Source organism: Corvus cornix, chromosome 13 (assembly GCF_000738735.6).
Source record: "Corvus cornix cornix isolate S_Up_H32 chromosome 13, ASM73873v5, whole genome shotgun sequence".
Lineage (NCBI taxonomy): Eukaryota > Metazoa > Chordata > Aves > Passeriformes > Corvidae > Corvus > Corvus cornix.
Genome location: NC_046343.1, coordinates 11,121,147 through 11,147,445, shown reverse-complemented (window position 1 = coordinate 11,147,445; position 26,299 = coordinate 11,121,147). Strand labels below are relative to the sequence as shown.

At 40.9% G+C, this 26,299-nt stretch overlaps 3 protein-coding genes across 14 annotated transcripts in view; all 3 read left to right on the top strand.

Annotated features, from left to right (window-relative positions):
- The window catches only part of ACSL6 (acyl-CoA synthetase long chain family member 6), a 62,217-nt gene extending 56,632 nt beyond the window's left edge, over positions 1–5,585 (top strand). For all 7 annotated transcript variants that reach the window (XM_039559545.1, XM_039559542.1, XM_039559544.1 and 4 more), the window contains one exon: positions 908–5,585. In XM_039559545.1, coding sequence (XP_039415479.1) covers positions 908–1,048 — 141 coding nt within the window. In that variant the 3' untranslated portion in view covers positions 1,049–5,585. The remainder of the gene's footprint in view (positions 1–907) is intronic.
- A 483-nt stretch (positions 5,586–6,068) lies between these two features.
- On the top strand, positions 6,069–19,264 carry MEIKIN (meiotic kinetochore factor). Of its 5 annotated transcripts, XM_039559550.1 has the most exons (14): positions 6,069–6,309; positions 7,765–7,852; positions 8,072–8,147; positions 9,158–9,218; positions 9,845–9,985; positions 10,422–10,538; positions 10,791–10,830; positions 12,043–12,104; positions 12,874–12,968; positions 13,296–13,469; positions 13,800–13,880; positions 14,384–14,539; positions 14,826–14,949; positions 16,172–19,264. In XM_039559550.1, exons 1-14 carry the CDS (start codon positions 6,135–6,137, stop codon positions 16,216–16,218), a joined length of 1,437 nt encoding a protein of 478 aa, XP_039415484.1. In that variant the 5' UTR covers positions 6,069–6,134; the 3' UTR covers positions 16,219–19,264. The 5 variants fall into 5 exon arrangements, with proteins under 5 accessions (XP_039415484.1, XP_039415488.1, XP_039415485.1 ...); XM_039559554.1 differs by lacking the exon at positions 13,296–13,469 and having other exon boundaries at positions 6,070–6,309; positions 10,419–10,538; XM_039559551.1 differs by lacking the exon at positions 13,800–13,880 and having other exon boundaries at positions 6,071–6,309; positions 10,419–10,538.
- Positions 19,265–20,181: 917 nt separating this feature from the next.
- The window catches only part of FNIP1 (folliculin interacting protein 1), a 65,191-nt gene continuing 59,073 nt past the window's right edge, over positions 20,182–26,299 (top strand). For both annotated transcript variants that reach the window (XM_039559705.1, XM_039559704.1), the window contains exon 1: positions 20,182–20,354. In XM_039559705.1, the coding sequence (XP_039415639.1) occupies positions 20,266–20,354 (89 nt within the window). In that variant the 5' untranslated portion in view covers positions 20,182–20,265. The remainder of the gene's footprint in view (positions 20,355–26,299) is intronic.

Sequence of the window (26,299 nt, the reverse complement as noted above, 5' to 3'; positions counted from 1 at the left end):
TTGGGAATGACAAGTCTGGCTTCTAAAACCATCAGCTTCCAGGCTCTGAAAGCCAGTGCAGCAAATGGGGGAGCATTAATAGCACGAACACTGATTTATAAAGGATGTCATGGGGGGTGGCCCTGGACCACGATGCTTGCAGAGAAAGATGAATCACATATCTAAAGGAATAGAAAATGGATTTTCAGCCTATATTCCTGGAACTCCCAGCTGAACAAACTGCAAAGCAGTCTGGCTTGGGGAATCACAAAAGCAGCAGATGGCTTGGGAATTTTGTCTTAAATCGGTGGACTCTGACCAGTCACGCAGCAGTTTTCTGCTTTCTCCCACACCAGCATGGGAAGGAAAAGCTCGCTCCCATCTGTGCTGCCAGGCTCCCTGCTGTGCTCAGAGCCACTGCTTCGAAGGGCAGCCTTTTGAAATGCCATTTGCACAGTCTAAAAGATTTGTGTCACTTTAATTAGCTAAAATTCTTCCACAAAGATGATCATCGTGTACATGCTTTGTGCCTGCAAAGCTTCACAATAATTTTGCAAGATTGAATCAGTGCTGTTTACTTTTGCAGTGGGGTTAAGGTGAAGTTGCCTAGCACAACTCCCCACGCTTGCCCTCACCCCCACTGCCTTTCAGCTGTGTGAAACTGCAGTGATGGTATCACGCTGTCCCTGTGCGCTGCCTTGCTGTGCTCTGGCCTTGGTTTCATACAGAAAAGAGGTTTATGTGCTCATTCTCTTGGAGAGCCCCCTTCTGTGGGCAGGGGAGGGAAATCCTGGGGACTCAGCAGAAGAGTGCCCTGGACTTGAGGCACCACCGGAGGGAAGCACCGCAAGGCTGGCATAAAAAGTTAATGCTTATTGAGTGTGATGCCTGTAACCTTTGCTATAAATACATCCGTCTTTTATTTTAGGTCAAAGCCATTTATATTCACTCTGATATGTTCTCGGTGCAAAACGGTTTGTTGACACCAACATTAAAGGCTAAGAGACCAGAACTGAGAGATTACTTCAAAAAACAAATAGAAGAGCTATATTCAAGCATCTCCATCTGAAATAATGGGAAGAATCTCCTGAGTGATGGACTTCATAGCAATATTAGAATAATACTCAAAAAGTACAGAGCCAGAATGACACTGCTGAAATGGATAAGCATCTGAATCTTATATTTGAGCCTTTCATTTTTCTAGGATTTCATCACTAAGCATTTTTTCCCTTCTTCTTGCCATCAGGTGTGATACAATTTCTTTTTTACTCTAGGCACACGGTAGGGCACTACTATGAATTACGCTAAATTGCCACAAAATACACAGAAATTTCAATCTATGACCAAGTAAATTATGGAAGCATATATTATTAAAATTACAAGCATTTCTAATTAAAATAGGGAAAATTTTACCTATGTCTGTTGATATTTGATTGTATATAACCTAATATATTAGAAACTAAAATAATGGATAATTCAATAATGTGGTCTACCTCAAATAATCAGTGATTGATGGTGAAAGTAAAACTCTATTTTCTCTGATTTGGAACTTCAAGCTGGATATTGGTTTATGTAATAAGTGATAGTTTTTATATTTTTCAGGACATAAATGACATTGATTTGATTTAATCATTGATGACCTAACAACCAGAATAGAAATAGGAAGGAATCTCCCACTATTTGTACTTAATAGACCTATTAGTATATTACATCTAGCGGATTAATGTTACCTTGAAATTACAAGAACAGGGTAGGAAGCGGTAGCATAGAATTCCCTCTATTTCCTTTTCATCCAAACACAGTTTATCCATGGTATGCTGTTTCTGCATTAGGGCTCCTTCAGTCCAGTGCAGTCATGGAGATCTGAACTGCTCAAACTGAGAAGGTTGTAAAAGCATCGCTGGCTCTGTGGTGGCTTTAGGTGGGAGTTCACAATAATCCTTATGCTCCCAATCCCTAATTTATTACTTTACATGCTGTTAATACTGCATAGTCCAGCTGGACTAACTCCAATTCAGAAACAGCGCTAAAGAAACGGAGCACAAGGAATAAGCTATGATTCTGGATGGGGCTTAGCAAAATGAAAGGGTTTGGGAAAATGCCAGCCTGAGGTGCAGCAGTGGAGGGCATCCTTTGTCTGACCATGGAAGGGGAAGGAATACTGCCCCGAAAGACCCACAGGGGTGGGCTAAAGGCTGTGTTAGCTGTCGCTGTGCAAGGTGTCAGTGTATGGCAGAACAGTGGATGTGGTGGCAGAAAGGCCTGCTATGGAAACGTCTGTATGTTCAGAGATCTGGAAGCATCAAATCCCATTGGCATCACTTCCAGTGGCCTCTCTGGAATAAACAGCAAGTTGTCTGGATGAAACCTTAGATTTCTGTGGTCATCAGAAAGGGGATAAGTCTCACGAGTAGGAACAGACTCTAGAACTCTCTTTTGGTACAAAGCATGGGACGAGACAAAGAGAAAACTGTCATGTCAAGTTGCTTGAATACTTGGACTGTTGGTGGCTTCTTTCTGCTAAACAGGGTCCTAAATATCTGTGTGTATTATACTAACTAATGTTTGTTGCACCAGTGCATACTAGCATGGAGCTGTGCCTGCTAGATCTTTGCTAGGACAGTGGAAGCACACTTATTTTCTCTCTTATAGTAGAATCCACTGTAAACTTTTGAAGCTAAAAGTTTAAATTTTTAATCTAAGCAGTATTTTCTCTCTGAAGTTCCATTGCATGCTTCCAAATTAAATAAATAGAATTAATGAGTTAGTGTTATACAAAGACTGATTTATTGCAGTGATTTCAGAATAAAATGATACATAGGAAACTGTATCAGTAACATAATGACTCAAAGAATGTGGCAGTTTGATTTATCAACTGTGCGTTTGTCTGAATCCCTTTATGTGCCTGATTCCTCATTTGATTCCAGTGCAATGACTCATACCAGTCCAAAGCAAGTAAAGAAATATCTGAGATCTGATGGGATCATACATTCATTTTTCACCAAGGTACGCTGCAACAACATCCCTGGGGAATTTGTGTGCACCACATCTATAGGATAGGGATTATTGCATAAAATCTGGCTCTTTAGGTCAAGTCATAAAGGATTTTCATCTCAGTGGAGTGTAGTTCATATCCTTTTTTGTATCAGCCAAAAGACAGTCATTACATATACAACCTTCGAAACAATGGAGAATTAAGTTCAGTATAATTTCCTATTTTAATGCGAGAGTTTTAAAATAAAAAAAAAAACCCAAACCCTAGTCATCTAGGTAAGTAGAGAAAAGCTATTTTTCACTGATATTTTTTCACCATTTGAATTTAATTTACTTTTCTCCTAAGATGATTTCAGACTTTTTGAGATAACTAAACTCTGTATAAGTATAGAAGATCCCAATATGAGTTCATTTACAGCTTAGATGGCTGTTATTTTTACATACATGGTGCTGAATAATATATCTATTATTCTTCTTTTGGTATGTGATGCAAAATGTTGGATGCACTAGAGCCAAATATATTAACACCAAAAGAATAAGAAAGAAAAAATGCAGACTTGGCCACACTTGGATGATGCAAAAGCTGAGAGAAATTGTTGTCACACCAAAACTGTGAATGCTTTCAGAACTTGTGAAAAATTATATAAATAAACTAAAAGCTCTCTTTTCTACTGGTATAATCAGATTTTTCTCTGCAGGTCACTCTCTCTCACTCTAATCATAATGATGTTGTAAGAGATTAACACCTGAAAGGAGACATGCATAAGGCATGAGCTAGGCTCAATCCTGCTTCTCTTCAAATTCCGGGAATATTTATTTTGTATTGAGCTTTCTTAAACTGAAACACTTCTTGTGACCACCAAGGAAAAATCCCCAGGGCTGTCCAATAACCAGTTGTTTGGCTTTAGGTTGTTTTTGTTTTGTTTTGTTTTTTACCTTAAGATAACTAATTACAAAATTAGTTTCTATTATTCATCTTAAAGAGTGGAGACTCTTTTAGCAGTCAGTTTTGCTGTCACAATACTGCATTCTTGGACTTGTTAAACATGGGAGGTGCTTCCTGGGCCTGGTGCTATGCCTATGGAATCACTGGAAGATTGTCTTATATATAAAAAACCAGAATAAAATACATTTTCCAGGAAGAGATTCTTGCTTAGTTATATATTTTGTATGTTCTTTGCTTGATATATTGCACAGAGAAAAATATGTTCTGCCAAAATGCACAAAGTGTGAGCAGAAACTAGACCAGAGTCTTTAACCCCATGTGGGCAGGAAATACATGGAGTAATTCTGTTGTGAAAGGCACATTTGCAGGTTAAAATGCTTGATGCACATCAGGTGAGACAGAGACGGTGAATTTTTATTGATAAAGTAGCATTTTGCAATCTGTCCTAACTGTTAGTCAGTATCTATCACCAACAGTAAAGTCCAGTCTCATTTTTGCCATGAATATAAAATCCTTGTGTGTAACAAAATAATCTGACTTAAATATCTGAAATAAAAAAACTTAGATTTTTTTTTTTAGTTTTACATGTGTTAAAAGCACAAACTGCTGATCTATATGTAAATAAATGCTACAAGATGAATGTAAACTGGGAAAGAATATACTATTTTTGCATGGTAATAGGTTACTTAAAGACCTCTTGATGCCTTAGAGAAAAACTGGAAAAGCATTTTATTTAGAGGCAATTCTATTGGCATACTTTTTGTATCTTTAGTTCACTTTGGTTTTCTCTGGGGGAAAAAAATTCAGAATTAAATCATTGTTTCTTCTTGGAATTGATGTTCTTCAGTATTTTGCACATTTGGTGGTATCTATACCAGCTTTGCTCCTATGAAACAATGAAGCTTTTCAGAGAAGAAATCTGGATGCCTGTAGCCCAGAAGTGAGGAAGTTTTAGATCCCTTGAATTCCTCCAAAGAAAAATGTTTTCTGAGGCATCTGGAGTCCCTTTAAGCCCTTCATTTCAGCTTTTTGTTATGTATTTTAGCAAAGTACAAGCAGCCAACAAATGAGGCGTTTTGGTAAGTGTTGCCTATTGTATTTTGAACTGAAAGGGAAGGGGGTAAAATTTAACATATACATTTGTGTACAAAAAAAATCTTAACTGTTATTAAAGATTTTTCAGTTTTGTTATATTAGCCTGTATATCAAAGAGTCATCTATGGAAACTTTTGTAAAGAACTAAATTTCCACCTTTCTCAAGACTGCTCATAAGATTTTCTCATGAACTGACATACAATAAAAGCTCTTTTATAAAATCTGTTTTTCCTCCAGTACTTTGTCCTCACCATCAGTATGAAGTCATTTGGAATGTGTGCCTAAACTAAACATAATAAATAAAAATAATAAATTATGTAAAATAAAGTAACAACCAAAGGAATATTGGAACGTGAGACTGATTTTAGCAATCTCCTGTGAGAACAAATTGTTGCAAAGTTCTCGGAAGATGGAGCAGTCTTTCTATAATGGTTTCATTTTTTAAATTTTTAAATCAGTAATAATATAACCAAATGTATATGCTTGTTTAATATGAATTGACAGTTGGGAATGCATAGTATTTTTTCAGACTGTGTCTAAACCAATAAAGTTTTAAAGCATTCGGGCTCTATTCTGTTTTTTTTGTGTGCACTTGTATCTCCCTTAACTTGGAAATCCAGAAACGCCTGGAAGTGTCCAAGGCCAGGTTGGATGGGGCTTGGAAAAACCTGGTGTAGCAGAAGGAGTCCCTGCCCGTGGCAGGGGGTTGGAACAGGATTATCTCTGGGGTCCCTTCAACCCAAATCATTCAATGATTTTATACGCTCTATTTTTTCATGTAACGAAGCAACGAGATTCCTCCTCTCTACAAATTTAAGTTGAAACACGGGGTCTGACCAGTACAGGGAGTATCACACAAACGATTTATTTACTCCATTTTCATACACGACTTTTTGCCCTGTGAGGGCGGTGCCCCCTGCGAGTGTTCCAGGCCGGGTCGGACGGGGCACGGAGCCACCCAATCCGCCCAGTCCACTGAAGGTGTCCCTGCCCACAGAGGCTCCCTGACGGGGGCCGGTCCTTTACGGAGGGCCCCGTGCTGCCGCCCCGCGCATGCGGGCTGGGGGCGGTGCCGCTTGAGGGGCCGCGGGCGGGCGTGGCTGCGGTGGCCCGCGTCGCCATGGAGGGGAACCGCGGGCTTCGCGCCCCCTGTGCCGGGAAGGCACCGCGGAAGAAGCACCGCGCGTCCCCTCTGCCGGGGGCAGCCACTCTCCCGGGCAGCCGGACCGGTGTCTCCCAGACGTGCCGGCGGCGCCTGTTCGGGAGCGCGGGGCCTCGCGGGCCTGAGCCCGCTTGTAAGCGCCTCTCCCGGGCGGCGGCGGGGCGGGGGGGTACAGGAGGCTGGGCCGGTACTGGCGGGAAAGGGTAGGGGAAACAGGACCCTGCGCTGTGTTTTGTCCGGTGTGTTCTCGTGGGTAAAGATGCTAGGCAGGGTAATCCGGGTAAGGTTTTTCGTAGTAGCGATCTCGGTGTCCCCCCGCAAGGGTTTGTTCCTCACACCTGTGCCCAGCGCAGCGAGTCCTGTGTGAGGTTGGGAAGGGGTTTCTTGTTATCCATGTTCCTCACGGCTTGCAGAAAGCAGGCTGGAAACAGGAGTGTTCTATTTAGCTGCTAGTTAGCAATAGGAAGGATTTTTCCTTCTGTAAAGTGCCTTCCCTCCATTTAATCAAGTTGGAAGGGAACATTTAGAAATGGCAAGACAAAAGCCTTGCTCACCTTTGAGAGAATACCGTAAGAATTGCGTAAAGTCGTTATTCAAAAGGAGCTGCCTCGTTGTTGAACGCAGTGCAGCAGATAGGAAGCTAAGAATTTGAGACCTGTTAAGAAAAAAATGGAGTTCAGGGGAAGGGATGGGAATCAAGCAAAGGCTGACAGAATATAGGGAAGACCAGCGTGGGATGTCTTGATACTGGGCTGATCTTAGTAATTTAAAAGTAAAGCTTTGCTGTTAGAGGGTACAGTGAACGTTTGTTTTTGCCTTGTTCCTGCTCTGCTGGCTCCTGCTCTTGTATATATTTAGTGCTCCTGTGCACAGGACTGGGTGCAACCAGCAACCTGGAGGTCTTCCATATCCGTGAAAAAAAAGAAGGAAAAGGATGAGTCCTGTCCATATATCATCCTGTCCTGAATTCCCAGGAAGCTTCAACCAAAGGGCTCTGTGTGGCCCTGGGAGAATGCAGTGTTTCAGACCCAGTTTTTAGTGCGGGGCTGGACACTCCTTTGTGGTCATAAAAGTGTAACTCTGGAAAGTTTGGCTGTTTGTGGCTCTTGGATAATGAAAGAAAAGCACAAAGCTAAATAACATAAAATTAGTTTTAGGATAAGAAAATATGACTCTGAAATTTGATGCTTTCTGATTAATTGTGTCATTAATGCCATTTGGGATTATATACAGTGAGGACCAGTTTATGTAGAAATCCTTGATACTCTTAATAAACTCCATTTAAAACTGATTTATACTCAAACTACTTTGAATCAAGGTAAAGGTTGCTTCCAAGGTGGTGGGGTTTTTTTTTGCTTTTAATCAACCAGTTTCTAAAACACCAGAAGTATTTCTTTAAGTCTGTTTTTTGTTTTGTCTTGATATACTGCTGAAAGAAGCAAATTCAGATTTTACATTGTTTGTGATAATAGGGTCAAAAAGTGTTATGGGTGTGGAAGGTGGGAACAGGTAAAGGTTCCCCGTTAGAAAAAATAATTAAATTCTAATATTGAAATTATCATTACTGAACTAAATATTTATTCTCTAGGCCTGAAGAAAAAGCTCAGTGGGAAAAACCTACCAAAAATTAAAGAAAATGTTGAATACACTGAAGAGAGCTCTTCATGCAACCAAAGGTCAGCTAGAACTCATTCAAACACACCATTGTTAAAACTTGCTAGTAAATGATATTGTTTTGCCTTGTGAGATGGCTCTTGGAGCAATGGCGTTTGAATTATCAGTGCACTGATATTTGTCAGATTACTTATTGACAGCCCGTAAAGACATTTTGGAGTTGTTGCCTTTGTCTAAAACAGTGTAGCTCTGTGATCGAACTTGGTTCTGTTCAACTGCAGCAATCAAGTGAATGTCAGAGGAACAACAGACTTCAAGATAGAAGAAGAACCAGAAGGAAGCAGTGTACCACTGAAGGTGAGAATGCTGTCTTGCTTTTTATGTACTAGTGATGGAAGATAAATCAGAGGAATGTGACATATTAAATTCTTTTTCTATTCAGGTAAAATTTCCTGTGAGTTATGTGTGTGTGTGTGCCCGTGTGACGTTTTTCAGGCTGAACTTGGTCCTGTATTTTGGATTACATTTTCTGTATCTTTTGCCAGAATAAAAGCCGTTGGAGCTGCTGTTAGCATGAGAAAACATCAATACTAGTTATCCTTAACGAGGCAAGGCTGTAGGAATTGTGTTTGGTGGAAGAGATCTCAGTAGAGTGTGATTCCAGAGAATTGCTCACTTCTAGGTCAGGCACAGACCTTTGACAGATTGCTGTTGCTCTTTCTTGTGTTATTAAAACTGGAACAAAGTGATTGGAGATGATGGCGCAGAAGTGTTACAGGACAGTTAATACTGCAGTGGCAAGAGAATAGTGAACCAGGTGTGTTTGGACTGAAATCTGCTGCAGCAAAGGGCTCAGGTGATACTGGTATAAAACTATTTTTCTTTAAAATGTTACCTCTTCTTTAGACTCTACCAATTGCTTACATTTTCTACAAAATGCCTAGTTTTGTAGAATCTATTGCCTACACATTACAGATGTTTGTATTTACAGAAATGGTGTAGGACTCTGAAAGTGAGACTGGGTGTCTGAAAAAAAAAAATAAAAGGCAGTGAAGTTCATTACTCCACCAGTGTTGTGCTTAAGTTCAGTTGATGTCAATATGCCTTCAATGGCAGTCTCATCCAGCAAAGATTGTAGGATCAAATGATGGGGTATTTGTCACGAATTTTAGAGCTGTAAGTCAGATTGCAGGTATTTTAATGTGCATGAAAAATCCTGCTACAAATTACACTGTGAATAGCAGGCTTAAGTGGTGAAGTACTAGGCAGTGAGTTTTCTCAGCATCTGCTGATGTAGGATATTTAAATGCCTTTCTTTGTCTACAGTCCGTTTTCTCAGGTTGTTTGTATTGATCTTTTAACTTTAGGAATCCAAAATAATCAACTTTGAAAGTAAAGGAAGTTTGAAGAATGCTGAAGTGACTTCAAGTGAGTATAATGGCAATACATTATATTATTAAATATATTTATATTAAACTAAATGTAAAATTAATGATATAATTTTATTTCTATAAAAGTACTGGTCTTGTACTGTGCTGTTGTTGTTCTGGTTCTGACTGTGATATTAGAAAGCGAAGGTTTTGAGACCACTGGCTGGAATTCTGTCTCTTACTGCAGCATGTGACTGGGCTCACCTGAATTGGTTCTAGGCAGCACAGACAGACCTACAGCCCCTGAGATAGTCTTGAGCCCAGCGTGTTGGAAACCACATGATCTTGGTTTTATCATTGACAGAACTAATTGTGGACATGAGTTCTTCAGTTTACTCAAACCTGCATTTCTAAAAGCTTGTGACCTATTTAAGAATTACCCTACTAGAGGCTAAATTCTTCAGGTATGTCTTGTGAACCTTGGGCAGCGAAGGTGTCTTCTCTTAGCTTATGGTAGTGTATGGAAGTAAACAAAGGATGCCCTTTGTTTGCTTCTTTAACTGTATTATGACTCATACTGACATGACAATATTTAGCTCATTACAGGAATGAAACTCAGATAAGGAAATCCTCATGACAAGATGGTAGACCTTTTTTAGCCACCTTTTTTGTCTCTTTCTCTAGGTACAGAAATTACTCTTCCCACAGGTGTTTCCACCTTTCTCATAGAGTATTTAGATGAAGATTCAGCTGTAGATTATAGCACTATGAGCAACAGCCTGAAGAGTTATTCATCCCCTGAAACGTTCAGAGATAATGATTCAGGTGAGACTTTTGGGGGACTTACTCTAAGTTTTATTTGATGTAGAAAATGTGAGGAGACTATCTACAACAGAAAGACTAGCTGCCTCCCTTGGTGTGACTTACCAGGTTACATCTTTGCTATAAACCTGTGCTTAACATGGAATCTGTGTATCTGTCCTCTAATCTGCTGTGAATCAGGTTCTGGTGTAATTTGAATCCTACTTTAAACCTACAGTATTCACGGTTGACACAAGCTGTTTACTGGGAATGGCCCACAAATGTGCTTTCAGTCAAATTCCTTCCAAACTTTTCTGCAGCTGTTTGAGCCAAGACAATGCTTTAATTTTGCTTTTTAGTTCCTGTCCTGCAAATGTGATTGCTTTCGGTTTGGTCACAAATTTAATAACTTGAATTTCAGCATAAGAAGTCTGCATTTACATTTTTTTATGTCCAGAAGGATGCAATTTTTACTCTGTGGACCCTAGCAAGTACAAGAACTCTACTCTCCTGGACTCCAGCAAAGCAGTGACCATAGATAAGATACCACAGATCTCAAATGTTTCAGCAATATTAGGTAATTATTTTCTACAATACTTGAGGATATTATAAACAAATTTCATTCTGGTGTGAGGAACCTTTATAAAATATGTAATGATGATTTTAGGTAAGGTCTGTCTGCATAATGGAGAGCAGCTCCCTGCTAGTAGTCTGTGTTTGCTTCTAATGTTGTGCTTTCTAATTTAGTTTGCACTAAAAAATTGTCTGGTCTAAGCTGGCATACCTTTTTCATTTAAAGTTTAGCTTTCATGTTTTGGGTTTTTTTTAGAACCTGTACCAGAGGATTTTCCAGACCGATGCATTAGAAGGTAATCGCTACAGCAGACTCTTTGATGGACCTAAATATTCAGGCTAAATGTTCAGAAGAGCAGAAATGTTCTTCTCTTTTGAGTAATACTTAAAAGAAAGGCCAGTACAAATAAGCCTCTGCTCCTGCAAACACTTCTGTGGAGTTTCAGCTACCTGTGTCCTCACTAACTTTGATACTGGTGGAATTTGAAATTGGTCAGGGAAGAGGGAAGTCAGTGTAAGAGAACTCAATGAAGGATTTTATGGAAGGAGATGACATTTATTTACAAAATCCCTAAATAAGTTGCTTTTATGCAATTGCATTAATTCTGTCAGATTTCATTCAGTCACAGCAAGAGGTGTGTGCTCAGGTGGTCTGGCCAGGCTTGTCTGTGCAGTAGAGTGTGAAGGGTACCTGTTGTCAAGTCTTCGTTAAGTCTGACATTCTGTGCTTCCCCAGAGAAAAATCAGTTTTTGGGCAGGTTTTTTATGTTCTTTAGGAATCACCAGCTTATATGGGGTGCTCCTTTGCTTTGGAATGCTGCTGACTTTATAATATAACCTTGGGTCAGGTGACTTACTGCCTGTTGTTAGTGTTTCCTTGCTTGGAGTGCATCTGCCAGGAGATGGAATGGTGCGTGTGTGTGGTGTGCTGGGACCCTGCTGACACCCCCCTGTTGTTGGGTGCCAGGTTTTCTCTGACAGGTTGTCTGTGGTGAGGTTTTATCACAGAGAAGGGTGTTCTATACTTGGCCTTGTCACAGAGCTGCCTTCAGGCACTGACATAGAAACCTGAGGAACAAGGAACAGCATAATTTCTTTTAACCCTTGTGCTTCTCCTTCCAGTCTTACATGCAGACATTTTCATTCATAACACATATCAATCTTAGTGTTACAGATCTCTACACAGTTGATTCGGATTTTTCTTGTGAACCTTATTTCACCTGCATCCTCCTTAAATATGTTCTGTCCTACAATGCCAAAGTGCTAAGTGTTTAGCGAGTCTTCTATGGGTCTTAAATTGCAACAGTCCTCAGGATAAGCTGTATGACTTGATAAACTATCAAATAACTGTAAAGGGTGATTAAGCAACTCCTTAACAATATTTTTTTTAAATAAGCTTTATCCCTTTTCACTCAGCCTATATTTTCCTAGGATTTTCTTATTAATAGTTTTTTTCAATGTTAACATTCATTCGGAATAGTTGTTCTTTTTTTTTCCTCCTCTTCTAGAAAGAGACCATCAAATTGCAATTACAGTTCTTCAGCATTAAGCATTTCAACTACGCTGGCAGGTAAAATATGACCTGAAGCAGTTGTACTAGCTGTGAGAACAGAATATTCTACCCAAACTTAAATGATTGCACAGTATCTAAACCAGGCTTCTACTGTGTCATTTGTCTTCCAGCACAGACTAAACTCAGTTATGTCTAGAAGGGAAAGTGTAAATTGAAAAATCATCCCAGCAAATAAGACTTGGTTCTAATTAATGTGTTAGGGGAAGAAAACAAAAACAATCAACCAACTAAAGTCCCAGACCCTGCATTTTTCCATTTAATCACCCATGATGCTCAATGAAAATTGACATTTCTTATTTAACTTACCCAGAACAGAACTGTTTGTGTCATGCTCTTTACTTGAGCTTATTTCATATAAGTCTCACAAATACATTGATTACACTGATGTAAGTATAGTTCTGATCTGTGACCAATATGATTCTGTCTGGCCCAGGTACCACATAATTTCCACCTGCTCAATTTTGAGTGCAATGGCAGCAGAAGTTGCCACTGGTAAAGACTGCTGTGATTATACAGGTCTCTGGTCCAACAGTATTTACCCAGCTGTAAATAGCCAGGTGAACATAAGATTAATAAGCAGCCTTGTTTAAGGAATGGGAGAGGAGTAAAGCAGTGCTGATGGTGGGGAGAGGGAGATGAGCATTATATTGGAGGGTGGAACTGTGTTTTGGAATTTTTCCTCTTTGAAAACCGTCCTGTAAGTCATGGGGTGGAGAGTAGCTGTCTTTGTCTCAAAGTCAATTAATGTGTCGGAAATCTGTCACAGGCAAAAAACTCTGTAAAATAACAGCTGCCAGAGAGAGAACTCCAGACCTAAAAAGTGGTATGCGCTGTTCTTCACCGTTAGGACCGGAAAGCAAGGTGAAAGATCCTTAATAAATCAGCAAGGTTGTAACACAAATGGTTTGCTCCTTGTATGGGTGGAAAACTCCACCTAGAGGAATAGTAGCTCCTGCTACCCTTGTAAAGGGGTGCTTGCAGCCTGGGCAGAGTGAAGATGTAGCTTGCCTCTCCCTCTCGATAGAACAATAGTCATGGATGTCCCCAAGCTCACTGTTTTTCAGACTGGCTGTCAGTGGTACTGAAATGGGTTGTGTAGAGCTTGACTATGCCAGAGGGACTCTAAAGTGATTACCAGGCTATAGGGATTCACTTTGTAACACAAAATGTAATTGTTTCACTATTTAGTATGATAATCAAACAGCTAAAGCCAAAAGGATGAAGAAAAAAGCCCCCAGTTTTAATCCTTTAGAAGAAGGTTCGTCATCGTTTAGGCAGCTTGATTCCCCAGGAAACACTTCAGCCAGATCAAAGGGGTTGACAGCAGAAGTTCTGCCAACCAAACCAACAGATGCTGTGGTGGTGAGTATTCCCATTGTGCTGCACTGGTTAACACTGGCATGGAATGGAAGTGGGAGTTGTGAATCCTGACGAAAGTTACAATTAATTAGGAGAAGTGGCAGGAAGTGCCACATCTGAAATGTCCATGCTGCAGTAAACTAATTCTTTGTTTTAATTTTGGAGAGCATAAGACCAAAAAAACTCTAAATGACAGGAATTCAGTACTGAAGAACTAGTAGTAATTCTAAATGGAGTTCCTAAAGTATTGTGTACTAGGAGAATACCTTAAGAGTAATAATAAACAGCAGAGACTTTGAAACTGATACTGAGTTCTTCTCTGTTTTTATTTAGCAAATGACTTCCACCATGCTAATCATGGAGGAAAATAAAGTCCTAAAAAATCCCGGTAATGCTCAGCCTTTAGAGCTAGATGTGAGTGTCTATCTGATACTTTTTTTTTTTTTTTTTTTTTTTTTTAATGATTAAAACCAAAGAAACCATTCCTTGTGGCACACTCCATTTCTGCCTATACATATGTTACACTGCAAATTGCACAATAAACTGTGATAAATTCTGGACAATGAAAAAACCTAAACAACCCAACCTAGGAATTTGGTTTATATTTTTACAAATGTAATGTAAAACCAGCACTAGTATCCTTACTTGCACAAACCCTTTGATTCAAAATTGGTATTTAAATGCTAGTTTGAATTTTTTGGCAGGACAGGTAGTACAGTACTACCACTTGTCTCTGCACAGTCGAGCTAGTGCATACTAATAGAGAACATCAGGGTCTAGCTGAATCCCTAAATAATTTTTTTTAAGCAGTAGAATATCTTTTGCACAAACCAACAACTGTTAGCCAATCTGAATTATTGTCTGTTACTTAACTGGGCAGTTACTTCTGTGTATTTTGTATTTTGACGGAGCTGTAGCTGAGCTTGTCGCCGGTGTGCAAAGCCTCACCTGGGGAAGACCTGTTCCCAAATACCACAGGTCCATTTGTAAATTCAGAAGAAATTGTTCCTGCATCTCTGAGCTCAGAAAAAGAAATTATTCCTCAAAGTCCAGAAGAAAAGAATATTTTAAAGGTTCTGATTTTATTGCACTTCTTCAATCCAGTTTTATCATGCTAATTTGTAGTGTACTGTATATTTAATCCTTACAGTATTAAAACTGCTGAAGAGAATGTTTAAAGCTTTGAAGCTTTTTATCACCCTTTCCAATAGCATGTTGAGTGTACACAAGTAGTCTTAAATGTTTTCTAGTGACATGTCTTGAAATCTGTATGTCATCTCTAATTTCCCTAGAAGAAAGCTAAAAGAACATTTCTTCAATGGGAATAGTTGTGTGAGTGAAATGTCATTAATATTTCAGCCTCTGTGCGACAGACGAGAAGTCTGCTCCATCATTAGAATGTCACCAGGCCAGAGGCCTTCCCAGCTCCAGCAAGTTCCAGTTAACTGGAAAGAGTTCCACCTTCCCAAAGGAGTGCCTGAAGGTAAAGGAGTATAGACTTGGTTCACTGTGCAGATGCTAACTAGTTAATTGAGTGTTTAAAGGTTGTTGGGCTTTTTTTTAAAGCCTGGATATTTGGAAAAATCGCAAGGCTATAAAGAGTAAAAGATGCAGAAAACTTCAAATCTCTGGCTTAATAGTATTCTTGTACAACAATACTTTATTAAAACTGCACTAACATTTTCTCCCCCAAGGATCTTTAGCATAGGAATTAATACAGTCATAGGCTACTTTATAATTAAGGCCTTATTATTATTCTGTGCTTTATTTCTAGGGTGAGTAAGCCTGAGTTGAACTTAAGATCTGGTATTCACTAGTCCCCCCCCCAAGTAGTTCAAGTTATCAGTAATCTTCTTCTTTAAAATCTGTCAGTTTCTCATAAGGTTTCTGTTCTTTCTCCTGAAATCCTTAACATAAGGAAAGCTCATTTCTTCACTTCCTAGATTTTTGTTAAACAAAAATGAGAAATGTGAACAAAACTGTCTCATCACTTAACAGAGGTAAAAACCCCACACTTTCCCATCTCTTGTGAAGTTTCTTATGAAGTGTCATCTATTCTGTTTTAATTCAATACAGAGAGACTGCATAAGTGTGGCAGCTTTCAAAAATACCGAATACACAAAAATTTTCATCTTAGGTCCAAATGTCTTCCTACTGTATTACCAGTTGAGTTATATGCAGCATCTAGAATGCAGGGAAGTGCTTGTAAGTGTGTGTGTATGTATTAATTAATGACACTCACGCAATGCTTCTGTACAGATGAAAGAACTGGGATGCTAGGTCATGTGCCCAGGCAAATTGTGGTAATACAGAACACAGGTTGTACTTGGTGGGCAAGTGAATCAGCAATCAACAAGTGGTGTTGTCAGAACAAAAGTTTGGTTTTCTTACTGCTTTTCTAGAGGGTCCTGGTTTGAGGAATTATACCCACTGTGGTGGGGGGTTTATGATGGATGTTTTATTCTCTGCTCAAGGAGTCTTTCGGATGATGCTAGTTTTCAAGAGGAATGTACATATACTCAAAACTATTGTTCTCTCTTCACTGGCAAATGAGACCTGCAAGATCAGATTCTTCCAGACAAATGCTAGCATTGGATATATCTAGTGAATGTCTGAACAGCTGGTCAGATCAATGAGCTTTCTCTTACATGTGAGAATGTGCCACTTTATTGATAATTATTTATCACTTTTTTTTTTCCCCCCAGATACTATTACAAGTACCAAAAATTGGATCTACTGTAAACAGAGATGAGATTTTTGGCTCTCAGCAGGAGTTAACAGAAGAAATTACCGTCTTGCTGCTGTGGCAGGGTGACGAAACAGAACTCCTAACTAGTAATTAATCTAGTAATTAATGGTTGTAATTTTTTTTGCATATATGTTGTTTGAAATTTAGTATTATGTGTTTCAGTAAGCTAGTAAATACTCAAATACGTGATATTAAATTATTTTGTACAGCAACTAGATCCTGTTCTGGGCATTATTCTGAAGGATTCCATAAAGATGATTCTTCAGTTTGTTTAGATTTTTAAAAAGTGTCACTGAAGAACAGCAGACCAAATTGCATTAATGGATTTACTTTTGGCTTTTTGCCAAGATTTCTAGTTTTCTCTAGTAGCATTAGCACCTAAAGATATGACCTCTGTTTAAGTGTTAACATTGGCTATGAAGGTAACCCTGTGTCCTGGGAGTGTTTATGAAAGCATTTATGTACTCTTGGGGAGCCAGAATAGTATGCCACCATTAAACTTCTTGAATGCTTAGGCCTGCAGAACTTGGAGGTACAGGACTGTGTGTTCTGCTGTAATCGATTTCTGAACATGAATACAGGTCATCTTCACTCCATCATCACTGTGAATTGGCTCTTAATGATCAGCACTGTGTCACCATTCTGGGCACATCCACTGCCCAGCCACTGCCTTCTCAGAGTCCTTCCTGTTTCATCTCCAATATTTTGTAGTATCACATCTCTCAGTCATTGTTTCTTCTAGTGGCTTCAGACTTAGGGAAAGTAAATGCCTTACATGAACACAATGCTGAGAAAAACCCTTTTACTAGCTGAACTGTTTGAAGAAATGGATATTAACATTCTGGATTTTCAGGTTACTGCTCACACTGTGTCCACATAAGTCAGATTCCCGGTGCTTCCAGTTCAGCTTGTGGATTGTTAATTCATAAATGTTGTTCTTAATGTCCCGAATGTCTCAGAAAACACATTTTTTTTCCACTTGAATTCATTGCACATTAAAGTAATTTGGACCCCTACAGTGTTCTCACTACAATGTCCTTTACTCAGACTTTTTCTGGACAAAAAGGGAGTTTTTCAATGTTTCAAAATAGTAGTATGGCTTTCAAAAGTTTGAGTTTGTTTCTCAGTGTTATCACCCTGGAAAATAGTTCTGTATTTCTAAAAAGAGCCTGACAAGAAGACATACAAAATCCACAACTTTAGTTTGACTGCATTTGAAAATACCTGCAAAAGTTCAAACCCTTATTATCTATTCCCCATTGGGCTGGGGTAGAAGGAAGTGCAAATAAATCCTGCTGGATTAGTCTATGAATAAGTATTGTATAAACATTCTGTATGGCTCAAGGTTAAAAATTATGCCATTAAGCTATTTTTCTTTTAAGCATTAGTAGATTGAGTTCTGCCAGTAACTCCTTGGAGTCCTGTCAGGTATGCTTTTAATTATCAATATCCTTGTTGTTACAAATACTAAGTCACTAGTAATTATGCAAGAATCTAGAGCCCCTAGGAGACAGAGGTGAGCTCCTTGATGTAGCTTTAAGCAAAATTGAAAGTTACATATTTAGTAAGTTGTGCTTATGATGATTATTCAAGTAAAGGATGGTCTGGAATAAAGATGTGTTTATTGTAAAGGTATTCTGGAAGTCATAGGAAAAAACGCTTATTTTGCCCCAGGCCTTTTGGTAGTGTTATACAAAGAGACTAATACTGGCAAGCTAATTGGAAAGTACAAGAGAGGAAAATGGGGTCTGTAACTAAGGAATTGGCTGTAGCAGCCCGAATATTGCTGGGGTTTGCTTTTGTTTTTCTTGATGTGATGAGGCTGTGTAGGAGGACAGAAATATCATTCATCACAATCTCTTGCCCTTCCGTTCAGTTATGAAGGCACTGCTTCTTACCATCTTTTGTCAGACTCTTAGAGAAAGTGTAATTAATTTCCAGGCTAGCTCTTTGCCCCAGGGAAGGAAATTCATTTTGAGGCTGCAACAATCTCTGCTCCTGTTCTGCTGTTCTCAAAGGAAAGGCATTTTCCCATAGTTCAGTTTTCAGCTGAAAAATTACTACATAAAATTTCATTCAGAGTGGAAACTGGCTCTTCCATATTGGTGGATAAAGGTTACGGGTCATGGCCAGTTAATGGGTAGGACAGAGGAGGTTATTTGTGCAGTGATTCAGGAGAGGAATCTGTTCAGTGTCAGTCTCTCCAGGGCTGCTCTGTCACAGCCCAGACATGATGAAGTCTTAATGGCTTGAATGGAATTGCTTCCAGCAAGTCAGTCGATGCAGGAACTCTGATAATCCTTTATCACCAGGAATTGTGCATGGCAGATGTATGTTGAGTAAATCTATTATACGTAAATCTGTAAGAGGTTTTTCTTTAACACTGTTCAGTTATTTTTGTTATCTGAAGTGCACTTCTAGGAGACTTTGACTTCAAGTACCCAGAGATGGTGGGAGATGTGTCTTGTACTGGAGTGCTACAAGGGTACATGTACAGGCCAGTGGAGGATAAATGGTTCTGATTTGGTTCATAATCTTTAGACACAGAAGAGAGATGGCTGGGGTCCAAATCAAAATATGCTGAATGGACACATAAGTTCACTTATATTTAAAGGGACTCCATCAGCTTGAATTGTACTGCATTTGAGCTTAGCTAAATCTTCATTGCTCTAAGTTGTGAAACTACTGAAAGCTGAGTTACATATCCTGGCCAAAATTCTATCATTTTGTTGTGTTCCCTGAGGACTTTTTGTATTTGAGTCTGTATTTATGTGCTCCTCTTGAAGCCAGGAGGCTTTCACATGGTGAAAAGATGTAAAAAATTGGTCATGTATAAATCTGTAGCAGGCATGGGTGTCTTCTGTACAGAACAAGGGGAAAAAGATGCATCTGAACATTAATTCCTGGTTTGTGTTAGAATTATCTCTACAGCTTCTAGTAGATGGAAAACAAAGTTCCTACAGAGGGGTGATTGTGAAGAATCATTGTGTAGATATGTTACACACGTGTTAAATTATGCCTTAAAAACAATCTGCTTAATTTAATCTTACATCAAACGTTGTTTTAGCTTAATTTCCATTTTCCAGGGAAAGCAGATGAGTCAGTTTTGTCAGTCCTTAATTAAACTTCCTAGCAGTGTTGTATCTGAACAGTGAGACATTGAAGGAGACTGCTAGCTCTTACCAGGGTTTTTATTTCACTAAAATATTACTAATAAAGAGTTTTGCAAAAAGGCACAGATCCTTTTCATTTTACAAAACCTATCACACTTTTTTTTTTTTTCTTATAATTTGTTTTGGAGTCAGGTGCTGGGCTTTATGTCCTAGATAATCTTGTGGATGGATGTTTTACCTGTAATGATGGCTTCCTCTGCCATCAACTACACGTTCCACCTTCCCTGTAGGTTTTGAATCGAGTGCATCTGAGCTGAGCCATTCTGCTACAGCTGTGGTCGAATCGCTTCGTGTACCTGGCAGGAGAGCGGGCAGGAGTTGGATTTTCGAGGTTTGGGGTAAAAGACGTTACCTTTCTCTGCTGCACCCCTGTACGCATAGTCCCGAAGGCGCTGGGTACAGCCGCGAGATGGATCTGATGCCACGATCGTGACCTCCTCTCGCCTTCCTGGGGCTCCTGCCTTTAACTTCCGTCCGAAGAAGGAAAACACAACAGCGGCGCATTATCGCCGCCCCCCGGGGGATTCTTCGGCCCTGCCCCCGGCCGAGCTCCGCCGGGAGCAGGCGCTTTTCCCGCACCCGCTGCCGCCTCAAGAGCCGCCGAGGCGGGTGAAAGAGGAGAACGCCGAACTCCCCGCGAGGTCTGCGGGGCTCCGCTCTCCACGTGGGCCCGCCCCGCCCGTCCGTCCCTCCCCCCCTCCCGCCCGTCCCTCCCCCCCTCGCTCCCTCCTCCCCTCCTGGCAGCGCCGGGTGACTAATTTCTGTCATATGACTGTGACACCGAATGGAGCGGGGCGGGCGGAACTAGCCGTGGCGAGGGGACGGCGCTGCGCGGAGCCCAGCGGCTCGGCGGCGGGGGCAGCGGCGGCGCCCCAAGATGCCGCCCACCCTCTTCCAGAAGCTCTTCAACAAGAAGCACGGGCTCATCTCCCCGACCAGGGACGCTCGCGACGACTGTGTCTTCAGGTAACCGGGACGGGGCCGCGCTCCTCCCCTGCCCCAAACTTCTGCGCCGAGCTCCGAGCTCCCTCCGCCGCCCGGAGGACGCGGGGGCTGGCAGACTTCGGCAGCTGCTCAGCGACGTGCCCCGCTCCCCCCAGCCCCGGGGGATCCGTCCCCCGCCCTCCGGGGGAGCGCCGGGGCCGCCCCGGCCGGGCCCCTCCGGCGGGCGCGGGGCGGGAGTCCCCCGGGACCGCCACGTCGGGGCTGCCTCGGTGCCTCCGCTCGGCTGCCTCCGCTGCCGGGGCCGCCGCTCCCAACGCCGGGCCGTGCCTCGCCCCCAGCCCGCGGCTGCCTCCCCTTCCCCGGCGTGTGTGGGGCCCCAGTCCCCGCGGGTCCCTCGGGGGATGGCCGGGGGACGGCGACAGGCGGGCAGGTCCCCAGGGAGCAGCCTCAGGAACGGGGAGAAAACGTGAAGTTTTGGCCAAGAGAGGAGTCGGGCTTTTCGTGAAATTCGTTATGCTCTGACCTCAGTAGCACCGGATCAGCTGAGCGGGGTCAAGCTCAGGAGGGGGAGCAGGGCAGCCCGAGGGGCCGGGTGGGCTCGCACGGCCCGGGCCTGTGGGGGCCAGGGCAGGGAGAGGCTGCGTTCGGGTGCTCTGCGGGGCCTGGGGCTCGCCCGGGGCCTCCGCGGGCTGGTGTGCTTGGAAACAGGTAGTTTCTGTGCTGTTGCACGCGTGAATAATGGTCACGCTCGAAAGAAATGCCGTGTCTGCGTCCTGGCAAAGAGAGAACCTGCAATATTCTTTTAAACTGTAGTTTGCCACCTGGATGCAAATACAATCTGCTTCATTAGAAAGAGTTACGCGCTTCTTGAAGCGCACTTCTAACTGTGTGATGAAGCTCTCCTTCCACCCGCTGCCTTGAAATTTACTGCCTACAAATGATCAGCCCTTGGGCTGCTCTCTAACGGGAGATCTCTGACTGATGGGCTTCATTTTCTGTGGTGGGATACCCCTTTTAACTGCAGTATTTAGCAGTTTAGATGGATAATAGTGTATCTGCAGTTATCTAAGCACAAGGGTTTTCAAAAAATATTGATGGGACTATATGAGTCCTCAAGGAGTCAAGACATGCTCCTGGACCTTACCTGGAGCTCACACAACTTTTGAAGACACTGATCAGAGCTGCTTGCACACCTCTTGATATTCACCGTGGAGGTGAATCCTTTTTTAAATGATCTTCTCTAAGAAACAAAATGTTTTAATGATGTTGATGTCATCTTATTTTCCAAATCATCTTAATACTGGACCTGAGGCCTTGGTGGGGAAGAGAAGGAGTACTAGGACTGCTCTGTATAATTGTCGTGCCTTTTGCCTTGCCTTCATGATGGGTTTGTCTAGAGACTGGTGCTTCATGCAACAGCTGCAGTGCAGACCTGGGGCATAAATGTGGGGATCACACCCGTGTTGAAAGGAGGAGAGTGAGTACTTTGCAAGGTCTTTGCTTCCCTCGTCATCTGTATCATTCTGTGCCAAACTGGGTCTGAAATTTATAGTGCTGTTTTGTTTTGTGATGTGAACTGTCAACTGGTAACTGGTGAATTTGCAGTTGGGGTTTTTTTGGTGGACCCACAGGTATAATTTGCAGGGAAAGGCTGATGAGGCTCTGGGAAGGGTGGGAGATCCAGCTCTGACTTAGAAGAACCAAGTAGTATTTTTGAAGACTAATACAGATGCTTTCTAGGCATATTGCCTAACAGCTGCTTTCATTTTCCAAATGGGGCTAAGTTTGTAGCTAAAATCACAACTAGTGAGGATTATCAATTCCTGGTGAAACTTTCAGATAATGTACAAAATAGAGACTGTTATTTAGGACAGCTGAGTCTTTGGATGCTGGAAACATGCACTTTAGAGTTTAGGCTGTTGCTGGTTCCAATGAACCTGAATGCAACAGCCTCATCAATTTCATTGGTGCAAGGTGATGTTTTACGGATTGATAAATTGTATCTGTTTACAGCCTTAATAACAGAGCATTTCCCAAATATTCTGAGCGCTGTTATTTCTGTCTCTCTTCCCTTTGAAAGATTTGGTCTCTTATTGAGGAGACTGTGTAGAACAACCATAAAAATGCATAAATTCTGTAACTATATTTTGTGAATAATATGCACTTGGAGAGAAAAACCCAACTATTCTGGCAATGACATTAGTATAGCAGAACATTTAAGGATGATTTTGCCACTCTTTTTTTTTTACTATGAATATATTTTGCATTTTTATGAGGCTTATTGTGAAAATTCATCAGTTCTACTTATCTGACCTTACACTGTTTCAAAAATAAAACACTGCTTTTCAGAAGAAGCATTTTGTTTAGTTGTTGATTTGTTTGTGGTAGGGTTTTTTTGTTTTTTTGTTTTGTTTTGTTTTGTTTTTTTTTGTTTTTGTTTTTTTGTTTTTTGTTTTTTGTTTCCTGCCAAGAATCTCTTTCTGTGCTGGGAGTATGTGAAATTTTGTGAGCCTAGGTCTAGCCAGACTGTGTAAAACCCTTCAGGACTAGGTGCTGGAGAAGTTAACAGGTTTAGTAATGGGACCAGTAAGTTAGCAACACTAAAATGGGACCAGTAAGTTAGCAACTGTAAAATATTTGCTGAGGTGCCAGTTTGCCATTTATATATTTTTTTAATATATATATATATGCAGTTTATTTTACAGAAGAAACTTTAGGAAATCACAGCAGATCCACTACTTGTTAGTTTTTTAGCTCTTCCATTTAATGCAGGGCAATTGGCAGACTTGGCCCTTAGACTGAAATCTCTTGGTACAGCTTGACATTCACATGGTGAGTAAGAATATTCAAATTTTAGTGGTAAAATCTGTTGACAAGAAACACAGAAACACCTGCAAGTATTCTAGGAGGGAAGAGTCAAGCCCTTAAATTCCAAGATGTAGAGTACCTGCTGTCTACTGCAAATAATACTCACATGAGTGGATTTTCCCTCAGGGTTACTATTACTATAAATAGAATCTCTTGGCCATATTGTAGCATCTGGCACAGGCTGCTGCTGGTGACAGGAGAGCTCAGCCCAGGCTTGGGCTGTTACAGTTATTAGGAAAATAAAATTTCACGTAAGCAGTTTTCTAGAATTATAGAATCAAAGTATTCCTGCTGTAAAAATACGTAAAGGTGTTCACATGAGCTGTAAGCTGTATGTGTCTGAAATGGAAATACACTTTAAAATAGTAAATAAATGAACCCTGTTCCAGTAAAATAGAAATAATCTTACAAAAACTTCCTTAAATTAAGCAGAAGCAGCCGTGCATTTCTGCTGTATATTATATGGGCACACAAAACATTCCACTGGACGTTTACATTAGTGACTGTCACAGATAGTGATTTTCAGCTGCTGTGTCTTTCTTGGCTCTCCAGGGATCCACTTCAGCCCTCTGGAAAAAAGGGAGCTGGTAGGTCACTGAAAACTCAACCAGCTTTTTGTTCTTCAAAATGGGCTCAGTAGATTTAGCCCAAAGCTCAGTAAATTACCAAGAGGGCTGAGGCTTTATATCCTTGTCAAGATGTGTGTAGTGCAGTATTTCCAATGGTAAATACAGCTGCAAGGACTGCAGCAGAGTTTCTGCAGGAGAGTATGTGTGTTGGGATCCTGACTGGACTTGGAGCGCTATTAGTATGTGGCAGGGGGAGAGAGATGATCTTGTAACACTGCACTATGGGACTTGCACATTTTGGGGCTGTATGTAGGAGGGAAACTCAGTGGGGATTTTTTCCATCTTATGTATAAAGTTCAAATACTCATTCCCTTCTGTCTCTAGACATCCTGCCTCCCTAGCTGGAGGATAGAGGGATTATTAATCAGAAGTTCTTTTTACACTACAGCTCAATAAAAGCCTCAGTGTCTTTTTTTAAATTTTAATCTAGGGAGCTCTGAAGAACCATCTCATTCTGAGGGGTATTCCACTGATGTTTGCAAACTCTGTTTTGCTCTTGTTAAAGCAGCTGTTGTAGAGGTACTGCTGTGTGGTGATTGTTCAAGCTTGACAGAACCCCTTCCAGTTTCAAGTTTTACCAGCTGTGGTGGGTATCTTTGGGCACATTCTTCCTTTAGGACTTTGCTTTGGTTATTTACGTATTTTTGAGAATGAGTGCTGTTTTGCAAGCTGGGAGATTCAGGAGTAAATAATTTTAAATGTTCTTTATTATGGAGAAAGCCATTTTTTGTCATCCCGGAAATGTGCTTTCTTGGGGTCTTCTAGTAATATGTGCTGCTCCTTTATTTGAGAGGATAGTTTGCCAGGTTCCTGAGATAGGAAAGGCCTCAGGCTGACTGCAGAGTAGTATTTCCTGAAATCTGTCTAGGCAAGCATTCCCTGTCAGCCCAGACTCTTTCTGTTCTCTGTGGCAGTGAGTTTAAGTGGTATCCTGAGATGTTTCCTTTCACATCATTTTTGGCAGCGGCATTCATCAAGGGAATGCAATAAACCTAGAGTTGGAAATGGGTAGCTTGATACAAAGATGCTTCATGAGCCAGTTCCTCTGCAGAGCTATTGTTCTTGCACAGTAAAAATGCTACATGCTTTCTTACAAAGGCATAATTGCTTCTTGAACCAGAGGTTAATTTCTTGAAATAAAGTGCAAAGAGACTCAGAGACATTTATTAATGTGTAGCCAGGGACTACTACAGCTTTTTAAAGTGGAGGCTGGAGTAAGGTGAAGGAGGAACACAAAAGTTGTCTTTATACTGGTATTTCCAGTCAAAAGTTTTACCCACAGAACTTTATTCTCAGGAGCAGGTAGCTTTGTGTACAGCTTGGCTGAGCCCAGGGAAGCAGATCTCTTGCCAAACTGTGTCAGTTCTTGGGAGCAATGCAGCCAGCAAATTCCTGATCCTAATAGCTCTGCATAAGGCTTTTTAAAGCTGTTCCTCAGCAGTGCATCAGGCCAGCCTGACCAAAACCTGTTATTAATGAAGCAGCATGTTTTATGTTTGTTCATTTCTGGCATTCTGCAAGGCTTTTTGTCAATATTTGTAAAACTCCTGGAATTTCACCACCTCAAAATCTATCTTCCAAAAGAGCGTTAGCTGAACCCTATTTTGTAATAGCTCCAGCTTTTATCTTTTTCACTTACCTGATGAGTTTAAAAAGCTTTTGTGCCATAATTTTTAAGACTATTCAAATTCTTAAACATCTAAAATGTTACTGTGCTTTTATTAAGTTCATTTCTGCCTTTTAATGTCCTTTTAAGTTTCGCTTTTTTGTAAAAATCCATCTCTTCTGTAATGTCTGGAAGAGTATGGTTTTGGCTATTTGGTGCTTTCATTAGCTTGAGTGTACCAACTTTTAATAAATACTTCACTTTGATTTATGCACAGTTTTCTCTATGCTATGATGACTTTGGCTTGTGTTTTGAAATATATCGCTGTTTTCTAAAGTACTTCTTTGTGCCAAAATCTGTTTTGCATTTCCTGTCACGTAAGTTTTTATGTACCTTCCAATGCTTAAAGTCAATTTTCGTCTTGGAAACAGAGACATACAAGCTACAAGATTCCACTAAGCACCTCTGGAACTTGGAGATAGTTTTCATAATTTCTTCTGAAAGGGCCACCCTCCAAGCCCTCCTTGCCACCATTCTCTAGGTCTCCCAAGTGCTTCTCCAGGTAGGAATGTGGTGCTCCTAAAACACGCAGCATGTCCTTTAAAATTAGGTGCTAGCTTTGAATAAAGCTGCAAGCTGGGTCTGTACAGTGACTGAAGGAGTTGATAATCAGAGGGTTGGCAGTCCATCCAGTGATTATTTACTCATATTATCACCAGATCTGAAGGAATTAACTTGGATTGATATTCCCATTATGCTAGGTGCATGTGAGTGCAGAGACTGATGAAATAATTTGAAAACTGTTGGGGTGCTTGTGTCTGCCTGGCTTTGTGCCTTGGGAAGTTTTTCCCTGCCCTGGTGGG

What these genes read in the sequence shown, in the direction of transcription:
- MEIKIN (XM_039559550.1), top strand. Translation starts at nt 6,135, where the DNA reads ATGGAGGGGAACCGCGGGCTTCGCGCCCCCTGTGCCGGGAAGGCACCG. An exon ending in CATTTCAACTACGCTGGCAG is followed by an intron (nt 12,105 to 12,873) that starts GTAAAATATGAC and finishes AATCTGTCACAG; the next exon opens with GCAAAAAACTCTGTAAAATA. An exon ending in TCCCAAAGGAGTGCCTGAAG is followed by an intron (nt 14,950 to 16,171) that starts GTAAAGGAGTAT and finishes TTTTCCCCCCAG; the next exon opens with ATACTATTACAAGTACCAAA.